This window comes from Papaver somniferum, unplaced genomic scaffold (assembly GCF_003573695.1).
Source record: "Papaver somniferum cultivar HN1 unplaced genomic scaffold, ASM357369v1 unplaced-scaffold_132, whole genome shotgun sequence".
Classification (NCBI taxonomy): domain Eukaryota; kingdom Viridiplantae; phylum Streptophyta; class Magnoliopsida; order Ranunculales; family Papaveraceae; genus Papaver; species Papaver somniferum.
The window spans coordinates 21,840,943-21,854,024 of NW_020622381.1; the positions used below are offsets into that span (position 1 = coordinate 21,840,943).

The 13,082-nt window shown below is 36.4% G+C and overlaps 1 protein-coding gene across 1 annotated transcript; it reads right to left on the reverse strand.

The window, feature by feature from the left end:
- Positions 1-1,000: 1,000 nt before the first annotated feature.
- On the reverse strand, positions 1,001-6,559 carry LOC113333184 (uncharacterized WD repeat-containing protein C17D11.16-like). The gene is made up of 17 exons (XM_026579697.1): positions 6,452-6,559; positions 6,161-6,301; positions 5,858-6,048; positions 5,592-5,668; positions 5,406-5,507; positions 5,008-5,137; positions 4,697-4,755; positions 4,495-4,560; positions 3,629-3,699; positions 3,433-3,529; positions 3,255-3,329; positions 2,466-2,564; positions 2,234-2,368; positions 2,113-2,142; positions 1,958-2,020; positions 1,719-1,796; positions 1,001-1,623 (listed from the first exon to the last, which is right to left on the reverse strand). The coding sequence occupies exons 2-17, from the start codon at positions 6,277-6,279 to the stop codon at positions 1,486-1,488; spliced, it is 1,530 nt and encodes a 509-aa protein (XP_026435482.1). The 5' UTR covers positions 6,280-6,301; positions 6,452-6,559; the 3' UTR covers positions 1,001-1,485.
- Between the last annotated feature and the right edge of the window lie 6,523 nt (positions 6,560-13,082).

Below are 13,082 nucleotides of genomic sequence, written 5' to 3' on the forward strand. Positions count from 1 at the left end.
TTAGTAAAATAGTAGTAGCACTTTTAGGTTCACAATTTTGAGCTTAGTTCTTTAATTAAAGTGTCTAGAAATTTTGAATAGAACATAAAATATGGAGATGCTGCGACCTGTACGCCTTTGAAACTTGGGGATAGAAATAATTTTGTCCCTGCAAGATGCTGTCATGCATACTGGTACAGTCTACTTCTGCATTCAGCTTATAAGAAAAACATGAGGCCCATCACCTACTCATGACGTATTTTCACTATTCAATGATAGCTGGCGAGACTGTAAAATGGAACTGTAAAACTAAATTATTTTTGCATGAGATTTGCCGTTCTTCTCTTTATTTTCTTAGTTTTGCTACGCTCTGCCTGCTCTATAAAATTAACGTTATGTACTCTATGAATTGTGATTTGATTGCCGTGTAATTTTGTCAGTGCATGTTTGGAAAGGGAACCTTTATAACTAAGGGAGACAGATAAGAAAGAATAGTTCCAAATTCTAATCATAAACGTGTCAATGCATGGTCCATCAGATTAGAGTTGTCCCCCTCTTATATTTGTCGTCATCTTTGCTCTGAATCTTGGAAACCGCAGCGGAGAGAAAAACCGCTTAAAATTGTAACAACAACAAAATTTCGAGTAGACAAGAAAAGTATGGTTTTGATGAGAGAAAGAAAGAGAGGACAGTGACACAGATTCATATGGTAGCATCTTTTGTTTTCATATCATGAGATGAATAGACGAATGATTCATCTCAAACAAACACTAGTTGTGTAATTTTTCTGGAGCCCGGACTACAGATGAGTTTGAGAAGCACGTCTGCGTCACATTTTTTTGGGATCCATTCTGATCCTCTTTGGTCCATCTTCGAATCAAAAATTTGTGTTCCCGTGGCAGTTTTTACCTGTATGTATGTCACGAGTGAATAGAAACTCCAAATAGTTGTGAAGTTAAACGTAAATTTGGGAACGGTAAAAAGAAGTGAAGATAGAGAAACAAAAACCATACAACGGTGATGAATGGCAAGTATTATGATAAGCTCGACCCTTGCTATAATTGCTTATATGGGTCTATGATTGTTGAAACCTTGAATCAACCACATCAAAATGCCTGATAACAAGTGATTTCTGTTTTGCAGAATACAAACAAACAAGTATAAGGCAACTCACCATGGTTTTCATATTTCACTCGTCAAAAAATACTAAAACACGACATTACTTCCTGACAGTTTTCTCCTCTATTCCCCAACTCTTATCCCCCTTCCTAAATACTAGGATACACTTCTCAAAAAGGAAAAAACTGCACAACCTGTAGTAGCTATAGAAGAGAAACAGATTTCTACTGGGTTTACATGGGAGCCCATGTCACATATATCAGTATGTGCTCAGCTCGAGTAGAAAGCATCAGTAGAAAAAACTTCATGTTTTTTATCTGCATGCATCTCCTTTCGCTTCTCTGTGGTTGAGAGTTAATTTACTAGCAATAATTTCCACCAAACACATTAATCACTGCTTAAACCCTCGTCATCTTCCTCTTCTATTTCCTGATCTGCACCCTCCTCCCGTGGTGCGGGAGGTTTCCTATTGCTGTATTTGCCGAACCTTCGAGCAACTCCTGTTTCAGTCAATGTGTCCCACACCTGCCAAATACATACATATTTGAAAATATTTAGAGAATTTACAAACAACAAAAGGTTTGAAAGAATGGGGGCAGTCGTATGGTCACAAAACTCACTTGCAAGTCTCCTTTGGAGCCTCCTATGGCTAGTAAGAAAGGACAGTCTTCGGAGAAAGACGTAGAAAAAACGGCTCCCTAGTAACACAAAATACAAGTAGAATATATTGTTAGAATTCCAGTATACAGTATGCTATGATGAGAATAAAACCAAAAGCATTAATTTGCACCTCCACATAGTTGCGAAATAAACAAATCATCAAAAACCCAAGCAAAATTAAAGAGAATTATAGGCTTACAGCTTTAAGATTCTTGGTTGCAACACACGATGGCTGGTTGTTTGATAAATCCCATAGTTTCACCTTGAAATTATAAAGAGAGGCAAGTTGATGAGATAAGTAGAGACGGAAAAAAGAAAAAAAATGTTACAGAAGGAGCAATGGTGTCACTTTACCATTTTATCTGTGGACCCCGTTGCAAGTAGCTGTATGACAACATGATTGCACATTAGATATATCCTCTTTATATAAATTAATCGTCAATTTACTCATATTTGGGAGGAAATGAACGCATACCTTAGGAGCAGTTGGACAAAAGGAAATCGAGCTAACAGGTTTATCATGAGCATGGAGGGTGAAAGATGGCTTACAACCCTCAGTTGAAGCAGTACGAACATCAAAACCTTGAACAGTACCATCTTCGAGACTGACCTGAAAGAAGGCAATTCACAAAAGGATATTGATCAAAGGGATCATCTTTTGGCAAATGTCAACCTTATGAGAATAAACCAATATTCTGGAAACTCACCAAAAATGAGTTCTCGTCATGTGGGTCCCATGCTAAGCACTCCACATCTGCTGTGACTACAGATTTGAAACCCGGATGTGAAGGATATCTCATGTCCACCTGCATGTCGTAGAAAGCCATGAAGTGACATCATGGCAAAGTGGTTCAAATTATAAACACCAAAAACCAACGGAAGCTAAACACCAATCAGAAATATTATGGTACAGAAATTAGTTAAGTGAACAAACAGGATACAGAAAATCCAAGATGCCTACATATGCACCGATATTTTTGACATCCAAATGTGCAACAACAACAACACTGATTCACATGTCGGACACTTATGGATATGGCAAAGCGTTTGACTTTAATATAGTTGCGACTTAGCTCTATAAAGCCTGAATTTATAGGAGGATGAAGGAGATGTAGCCATTTTAGTTTCCTAAGAATGTACATAAAATCAACCTAACCCTAAGTCATGTGTCCCTGTATTTAGTATTTCTAGGGCGCTATGTGGTGTCAGACACCAACACTCATACCCATGTCTGTACGTCCTGGATGTATGTAACAGACACACATAGATATTGCATTCTGACACGCGTACTAAGAAACTCAGATGCCCCCGCTTGTACCAAGAATGGGTCATCCCATCCCATGTTTAAAACACTTTGTCTTTGCCTCTGGTAATGAACCAAATATTCTAGGCCTTCCGCCATTTGGTAGGGTTTGTCTGAGTACCCCTGTTGGTATCTATTCATGCCTCTAAATTAAAATCCAAAAGTAAAATAGTGTGATGGGTATCAGAGTTACCAAAATAACTGAGTGATCAAAAGATCCACTGAGAAGAGCATTTGGCGCGTGCGGATTCCATGCAACAGCTTGAACCTGAAAAAGAGGATACGAGAATGAGATTATTAAATTAATGATAGCATGATTCGAGCACTTCCTCACAATAAGGATCCAATACGAGCATAAATCAGAGTAATGCCTTGTCTGTGTGGCCGTTTCTTGTGGCGAAACATATCCCAGCTTCTATGTCCCAAATCTTAACAGAGTTGTCAGCACTTGCACTGGCAAGATACTTCCTGCATTCAAACGTGCAAGAAAAGCCAAAAAGCAACATTCGTGAAACCAGTAATTAATGAACCATTAAATACTATCTTTACCAACAATCTGAAGCTTACTTTTCCTTTTTGTTCCAATCAAGGCCAAGTACAGAATCTTTATGACTACCCTCTTCATAATTGATCCCCTTCTGCAACAAAAGAAAGTCATCACAAGTCATCAGAATTGATAAATAAACTTCCCTGAATACCACACGATTAAGGTCAATATTGCATTAAGACTACCAGTATTTGAAGACGAAATAGAGACAGTGCCAAGTGTACTGTCTGAGTGCTACAGACAACAATACAAAATCAACAACTTAGCATTCTATGAAGTTTAGGACATGGTCAACAGTCCTTCAATCTACAATCCTTGGGAAACCTAAAAGTTCTTATACTCAGTATTCAGATGCTTCAATGTCTCGTTGGATCAGTTGTCCTACTTACTGATTACATAAGCCATTTGCTATTTAAAGACAAAGTATAACCTTGACAGTACAGTAATCAAATAAAATCAAATGGATACTATGCAAATCTTAAAAAAACAATTGGAAGATCAATTTAGCTTCCTGTTATTTGCTATTGTCCTGGATGGTTGGAGGATTTGTTGGTATGATGAAGGAAGCGCAGTTGGTAAAAGATGGACAAGCACAATTGTTTGTATGTTTTTAAAAAACTTCACCTGGCTGACAAGCCCACAACCCACCGCCTATACAAAAACAGAGGAATAAAGAACCGAGCATTAACTCTGTGGCCTGGTTACAGCTTAAGTTTCATGCTGTTTGATATCAGTAGGCTCATAAAGGCAATGCACCATCATTTGGCTTTCTACTATACAGCGAAAAGCAAAAATGAACAAGTAGCAAATTACTTGAAAAAAATCAATATAATTTCCAAGAAATGAAAACTGAAAAGGGACATAGGACTCAAGTATTGTGCTCAACCTTTTTCCCTTTCTGTTTTTTCTTGGCAACGCCACCTAATACAAGACATGGCTGAAGTTCATCAATCTGTAGGAAAGAAGGTTTAATTGCATGAAGTTAAGAGGGAACAAGTTCCAAACAATAAAAAGAAGAAACTAACGCATACACCCCAACCGTTGAGTTGCATCGACCAATAACATGAAGAAATACGTTTTCTACATACCAGGTCGAGATCCCAAATTTCAATAGCAGGCTCCATCGTACCGACGGCTACAAAGTTTCCTGCCAATTTAAAGATGAAAAGATAAATATTGTTAATGAGAATCAAACAAAATCAGCACCTCAATTCAAAAGATAATGTTCGTTATTACGCAGACTGAATAATCCTTACTTTCATTAAGGAAGCCCCTGAGTTATTAGTTATTAATAAAATTCTGGTCATGATGGTTAAAAGCCTCACTAATTGAACAGTTATTCAAAACTAATACTAAGAACCTTTGGCAATTCAAACTAGAAAGTGATCAATTGACTCACCTTTATCTCCACCAGTTTTTTTAACGTCAAGATCAAGCCAAGCCGTACAGAGGGGAAAAGCTGGAAGGATGATATCATGATGAGAGTAAAAGTTAAATTCACCATCTTCTAACTCCTCAAAAACACAAACCTGCAATCATAAACAAAGCGATACAGATGAAATCTAGGACAGAAAAAATGGATGTATCGAGAACTCCAACAAAGCCTCTCAAACACTATTTATGTGTTGGAAAACCATTCAAGCTTCAAAATTTCCGCATAAATGTTAAAATCAGCTCGCTCTAAGTAGAGAGTTATCCACCAACATTTCCACCTAAATGTTAAATCCGTTCTGAGTAGAAAGTTAATATCCTTAAGTTTGGTTAGAGGGAAATTCCAATTGACACACTACTACATGCCTGAAGTTGGCTGATATCATCATCAGTACGTGCACAAATAATTACTGCATCTGTTGCTTTTATGGTCATATCCTCAATTTCATCGTCGTCATCATCCTCATCCTGCCAAGAGAATAAACTTTAGAATCACCACAATACGAATTCTCTATAAAAGATACGGCGAGTATTAAATATCACTACGCTTACATCCTTCTTCAGATATGGATCCATCTCGTTACTTGGATAGTACCTGTCCCCAATAGCAGTACTAAATATTTCAATGCCTGCATTCACCCAAGAAGAGAAAAATATTTCTGTTACACTTTCAAAAATGAAATCCATTTCAACAATCAGATTGCCTGCAAACTTTGAAGTTTACATATTACTGGTGAAGCTGTTATCCTTGTCAATAAGAACAATAGAAATCACTGTTAAGAGAACAGACAAATAAATCATGGAAGTTAATAAGTTACCATCATCCTCTTCATCATAATTATCCATGTTAAGCTCCTTAAGGGCATCGGTCATATCTTTAGTACCAAAGGTTGTGGTTTTAGGTGTCATATCAAGTGCCTTGGCAGCAGCTAATGCCTGGGAAATATCACCAGCTCGTTTTGCAGCATCAAGATCCATTTCATCATTATCTTCATTTTCAGAGTCGTCGCTATATAACAAAACCATGCAACATTCAAAACAATGCAATAGCTTGACCATCCAATTGAATCTAAGAATACTTAAAAAAATAGTAATACGTGATATGCAACGTATAAATTTACCTTCTATCTAAGGTACCACTTTTAATTATTTCTTCAATTTCCTCCTTTGTAGGTGGCTCAACCTCAGCCGGAATAGCCCTTGCAATCCCCTTGGGAACCCAAGAAATAGCCGAGATCATTTTGAACCCACGGATATTATTTCTACAAAGAACAAAAAAAAAAGATTTCAGCTTAAACAGCGAATTAACAGTTGCTCAAAAGAGAATATAAACTCTCTACATATCAAAACCCTAATCCAAAAATCAATCGGAAAACCCAAATAAATTTTGGGAGATAGAATATCATGCTTACCAGCTCCAAAAGTTTGCAGAAATGGTGCTCCAAGGTTGTTGCAGCTGATGAAATTTAGGGTTCGAAGTGCAAGCGAGAAACGAGACAGTAGTGACGATGAATAACAGAACTGAAAACTAAAAAAAAAAATTAAAGTGAGGGTTTATGGGGGTATAATAATGAAATTAGGTATTTTACTATGGGTAAAGTAGTCTTTACATAGGAAAACCTAGAGTAGAACTCGTACATACCCGTGCTAAAGCCCAGCTGCTCAAGACTCTTCCGGTCCAGCTGTCTGAATTCGGCAGTAGGCACACACTTCTGTTAGAACCCTATTATTTGGGCTGCCGTGGGAATCGTGGCATGTTTTAAGGCCAGTTCCTATGGGTGTGGCAAACATTCATGTTTGCCATTTATGCACCCACTATGGAGCTGGCAAACTAGCAAACTGGCCAGGTAAAGTTTCAACAGAGCAGTCGAGTCTCGAGCTCTCAGTGTAGCGAACACCGATAGGTGTAGTGTCCACCGCCAGTGGTCTAGACTAGACCGCTCGTATCATCTCATCCAACGGTCATCATTTCATCAGTCTATAAATACAATATCAAATTTCATTTCAACTCGCACCATTTCTTCAATCTCCATTCTTTCACTCCACAAATCCAATATGTCAGTTCGAGTTCGAGCTCGCAAAATTAGCATATCTGAAGATGAATCCGTTTGTAGGCACTATGTTTTTGTTATGCAAGATATGGCAGATGGTGGATAACATCAATATCAAGAGGTTGTATGGAGTCGCATATTTCAAAGATTTCAAGAAGAAACATTGAACCTCAATAATCGAAATGCAGACGGATTGTGTCATCGCTTCGGAATAATACAAGGATGTGAAGTTGTGGGATGCTGGACTAGCTGAAGGCTACCAAAACCGACAAAATGGCCAAAATGCATTTGATATGGAGCAAATGTGTCGGCTCGAATGGCGCAACAGAGTTGGAAAAAAAATCAATTTGAGGGTTGTTATCTTATCTTGAGGGTGTTTCCCAAATATGATCAGTTTAGAGTAACTTCCCAAATATGATGCATCTTTCATTGCAACTATCATTTGTATCAAATTTTAATTTTAAGATATTATTAGTATAAAACTAGTGCATTTTTCATTAAAATGTTAGAATTTTAATTTACATTAGTGCCTCTTTCATTCATCTAGATAATGACATAACTTACAATAAAGACTTTAAAAGTAAAAATTTGGGACAATGTTCTTCATCTTGTTTATCTTCTTCATTTCACCAAACTTCCAATCAATGAGCTCATGAACGGAGTTTCCCTTGTTTATCTTCTTTGCCTTCAAATTTTCCTTCCCTTGAGCTTTTCTTTGTCTTTTCTTAGTTGGAGGTTTGATTTGGTTAATATCCAAAACTTGTAGACTTCTTTTGTTTTTACCAATTTCTTTATAACCTTCACATATCTTACTAAGGGCGGATTCAAGCACCACTCCAGAAAAATCAAGTTGGGTAGCCAAGTCAAGTTGGGATTCAAACTTTGCCATTTTGAAAGATAAAGAAATATATAGATAGAAATTTTCTGTGTAAAAAATTTGGTGTGATTTTTTGCCCTTTTTATAGCGGTGGAGAAAGAGCCGTTTGAGGTTTCAAATCCACCGAACGGTTGAGACTACACCGCTAGCGGTCGAGTCTACCTTTTCTCCCATAATGGCGCGGCCAGTTTGTCAGGCCAGCTGGCATGGCAAATTGAGGGTTTAGCCATCCCCTATAGGAACCGGCCTAAGGCTGACATGATAAGAAAATAGGACCATGAAGTAGTAATTTCATAAAACCTAGAGTACATACCCGTGCTAATTTCATAACCCCTTATCATAAATTATTTCACCAAATTAATTGAACTTTCGGATTCAACAAAGGGCATGTGTGCTTCCTCCCCCGTACTTTTTCATTTTCAAGGTATTCATCCGGGGTTTATCATTTCCTAATTGTAGTGCATTTTTTACGACTGGAAAAACACTATATGCTATTATAAAATGGTGGAGCGAATTTCATTTTTCTTTTTTGAGTCACTTTGCGGTTAGAAATTCATGGTTTAAACAACAAAATATTACTAACCTACTACTGAGAATGATAAATTTTATATAAATATGCGTACAAGTCTTAGGAAAATACACACAACACAATTTAGAGAAGACTTCTCATAACTAGAGAATTTTAGGGTTTAAAACGTTTTGTTCATAGAGAATTGTTTGGGGTTTGTGAACAATATTCTGCTGGTCATAGCTTGGGGTTTAATTCTCTATAATTTGTTATAATAATAAGAGTTGATCGTAGCCGTTTGTGGACGTACGTACATTGTCGAACGACGTTAAATCTTGTGTCTTTCTTGTTTCGTTTAGTACATCTTATTTTATCTTTTCTTTAGTTCTACGTGATCCAAAGAACTAGTGTCTTGTGAAGAGTTTAATTCTAAGGTCTTAATCGTAACAAACAGTTCTTCGTCTCAGACTCTTGTGATTCCGCAATAACTTTTCCTGTTAATCAGTTGGGTTATTGTGAGATGACTATAAGACTGGATTATTAGTTGGTTCTTGTTCACCTTGATCTTTGTATCAAAAGATGGAACAAAAACCGAATAAAGAATAGACACATCTATGGGAGACAGAATTGTTTATAAGTCTTCGATTTTGGGTCATAGCAACTCTTAGTCGTGGGTGAGATCAGATAAGGGAATCAAGTGCACAGAATCCGGCGTGGTTCTAGAGGCGTAAGGAACGCGATTGTACCTTAATCGGTGTGAAACTTGGTTAGGGATCAATTACATTCTAGTCCGAAGTTAACTTGTAGTAGGCTAGTGTTTGTAGCGGCTTAATACAGTGTGGTGTTCAAAGCCGGACTAGGTCCCTGGGTTTTTCTGCATTTGCGGTTTCCTCGTTAACAAAATTTCTGGCGCCTGTGTTATTTCTTTTCCGCATTATATTTTTATATAATTGAAATATCTCAGTTTGTGCGTAGTTCAATCATTTGATAAATCCTACCTTGTTTGTTGGACAGAACTTGATTGACACTTGGGCATTGGTCATTGATACCGTCCAAGTTATTTCTCATATCAAACAGGCTCGCAGATTTCCATATGTTTGATTGTTGATTGTATTGAGAAAGAGATAAAAACTCTTTGGTATTATTCTTGATTGAGTCTCACTTTTAAGTTGGTGCTCTCAGAATTAAATTGGAGTTTAGTCCATAAAGATTGTCGAACGAATTATTGGATGTGGTTGTTATACCCCCGCTTTTTCACTATTAAAAAAACTCGGAGAAAACACTAACTTGTACAACAAGAAATGATGAAAACAACCCAAAACCGACTCAAATCCTAATTTGTTATTTTTGGCAAATTCGAGTTAACCTAACATAATAAAAGCACTATTGAAATAAAATTTATGCCCAAACGGTTATCCACGATATTAACAAAATAAAGACTTTCCTAAAATAAAAAAAATGATTATTTTAAGCCCTAAACTATGGAAATTGGCTACATTCTAGTGACCCACATATCTGGATCTTTGGGAAGTTTCCCATCAAAATGGACTCTTGTTGAACTAATTATGATACTCGGTTCCTTAACTTCCAAATAATCTAGCGCGTGCTACAACTTGTTCACCTGCATTAATGGTTTAGTTTCAAATTTACGATACTCCTTTTGGTTATATAAGAAGTTGACAACAATTACAGAGCTCCTTGTGAGAATAATCCTTACTCCAAGTCCAACCTCGATAAATGAATATACATGAGACCAAAAAGAAATATTCCTTTGGCGAGGTTATTTATTTATCGATAAAATTTATATTTATTTATTTAGAAAGTATTCATTCGTAAAAATTAATTTACACTATAGAATTGTGATAGACGTCGGACATCTTTTGAACTATCGTTCCTAACGAGAATGATGCAGTTCTGGACTCACTTACTTGTGAAGAAATTATTGAGTTCATAATAAATGATGAGAATGATCATGAACCATGCAATAACAGTTTCATATCAAAAGAGGCTTTTCAAGCAATAATCGCCATAAAAATTTATTTTTCACAACACGTAGCAAATATTCTAGAAGTTGTGCATCATTACAAAAAAAAAAAAAAAAATGAAGTGATGCATTTTGTCTTAGGTATGAAGAAAAAACAATCAATTTATAATTATATAACTATTGTTTAATGGATGAAATACTTTTGGTCTAATATGTATCTTTTTTGTAAGGAATTTATTAATTCTTCATTTATGTTTTCATAAGGCCTTTAAGAACTCGAAATTTTATTCATTAATGCATTTAGCGAGGTTATTCATTTATTCCCTTTGCCCAAGTCGGGACCGGAAAAAATTATTATTTTTTAGTTTTTATTTTTATTATCAACGGCCAAAATGAAAGGCTAGAGGTCTGCCTCAACAATTGGCAAGAGCCAAATTGGAGCTCTAGACCAAAAACAGGTTTGAGAGTTATCTTTTTTCCAGGAAATCAAGTAGTGAGCTACATTTTTACAAGTGATAGAGCACTGCTCGGTCGAACTCGCAAGCGTTGTTATCTCAAGCTTGTTTGTCAAGTTTAGTTGCCAAAACTATAAGTCTTGATTTCTAGTCTAGTAATAGCTAAGTCTTGGACTAGGATAAAAAGTGTAGTTGAGCTCTAGACTCCACGGTGTTCATCATGCAAAGACGAAGAACTACTCAAGGAACTGGTGGAACTTCATCGACAAAAAGGTATGTGGAGACTTGAACTTATCTATCACTCAAAAGTCTACTTTATCTCCTATCTTGAGATAAAAGTCGTATTGCTATATATACTACGATTATACACGTATACTATTTCAAGCTGAGTTTATCTCGCTTATCTATTTCTCGAAATATGTGTTGGTAAGCTTTCGCTTTGTCCAAGTTCATCTTTACTAGTGACGAAAGTCATATTAGTTTCAATTACTTGAAAATCGCTTTGACGAAAAATAGTTTGTGAACAACACAACCATATAACGTCCTCTAAGAATGTTTCAATAATTGAAATGAGAGTTTAGAATACATAACCTTGGTTGGATATAAACATTGTGAGACAACCCATATGTGTGTAAGTCCAATATCCTTGAACCAAAGTATGCGTACTTTGCTGCTCAGAATAACCGGAACTAAAGTCCACATACTAGTATGTGTACTGCCAAAAGTTCACATCCCGTGAATTTCTGCTGGAGTTTGTGAACTAAAAACAAACTTAATCCGAATACTTAAGTCCGCGTACCAGTATGCGTACTTAAGTAGGTTATTTTCTAAAAACAGTTTAATTCGTGAACTAAGACATTTATATTTTAATGAATGCAATCATTGCAAACCGTGGCTATAATGTTCATGAATCGATTCGAGTGAATCAAAACTGTTTTTTTTTCGATTGTGTCTTGTATACTTCTATGAGATCTAATCAATTGAACAACTCTCTAACTAGTTCATTTGAGTCATTTGAACTAGTTGTGGTAAAGAAGAATAAGGTTGATATGAAAGTGCTCATATGGCTAACCTATGGTTAACTACCGTTGAACCAACGACTTGTACACGTTTAGGTACGGTTACTCAAACCTAAATGAAGTTACATTTCATGTGTGTATAACAAGCTAAGTTCTATCTAACGGTTGAAAGATATTAGCTTGAATCTAATCAGGTTTTCATATAACGGTGAATATTGAATGCTTTGTTACCAAGGTAACTTAGATTGCAAACCCTGATTTGAAGACTATATAAAGGAGAACTCTAACAACTGGAAACCTAATCCCCACACCTCTTGTGTGATACTAGTTGTAAGGTAGAGTCGATTCTCCTTTAACCTTAGGTTTCTATCGAGACCCTGTAGTTTAACGACTTAAAGACTTCATTGGGATTGTGAAGCCAGGCCCAACTATTTTCTCTGTAGTTGCGTTATCTGGTCTTGCTGTTTCTTTCGTATTTGAGTACAATCGTAAGGATTGGCTTGAGATTAATTTTCTCCGATAGGCAAGATAGAAAAGTAGTCACAAACTCTTCGTCTCATCGTTTGTGATTCCACAATATCTTGTTTCGCTAGTCGATTAGGATTATTGTGAGGTGATTGATATTTCTAGGTTGTTCTTTGGGAATATAAGTCCGACATATCAATCGGTTCATGTTCACCTTGATTTATCAAAAGACGGAACAAAACTTGTAGATATTTTTGTGGGAGACAGATTTATCTATTCCTGTAGACTTTTCTGTGTGATACAGATTTGTTTATTAAAGTCTTCGACTTTGGGTCGAAGCAACTCTTAGTTGTGGGTGAGATCAGCTAAGGGAATCAAGTGTGTAGTATCCTGCTGGGATCAGAGACGTAAGGAGAGCAACTGTACCTTGGATCAGTGTGAGATTGATTGGGGTTCAACTATAGTCCAGACTGAAGTTAGTTTGTAGTAGGCTATGATAGACACATTTTTGTGTCTAAATTGTACTCAATGTCTCTATTGTTAGTGCTCGATTTTTGTACTAATTTTGATGCTTTGTGTGTTTGTAGGTGTTTTTGGAGAAATACACTTGTGTGTAAAAAGTTGCTCAAAAAGTGCTATTTGGACTCCCGAAGAAAAGTACTAAAGGCACCCTCAATTTAGATA

What these genes read in the sequence shown, in the direction of transcription:
- LOC113333184 (XM_026579697.1), bottom strand. Translation starts at nt 6,279, where the DNA reads ATGATCTCGGCTATTTCTTGGGTTCCCAAGGGGATTGCAAGGGCTATT. An exon ending in GAAACGGCCACACAGACAAG is followed by an intron (nt 3,330 to 3,432) that starts GCATTACTCTGA and finishes CCTCTTTTTCAG; the next exon opens with GTTCAAGCTGTTGCATGGAA. An exon ending in TTGATCACTCAGTTATTTTG is followed by an intron (nt 2,565 to 3,254) that starts GTAACTCTGATA and finishes TACGACATGCAG; the next exon opens with GTGGACATGAGATATCCTTC.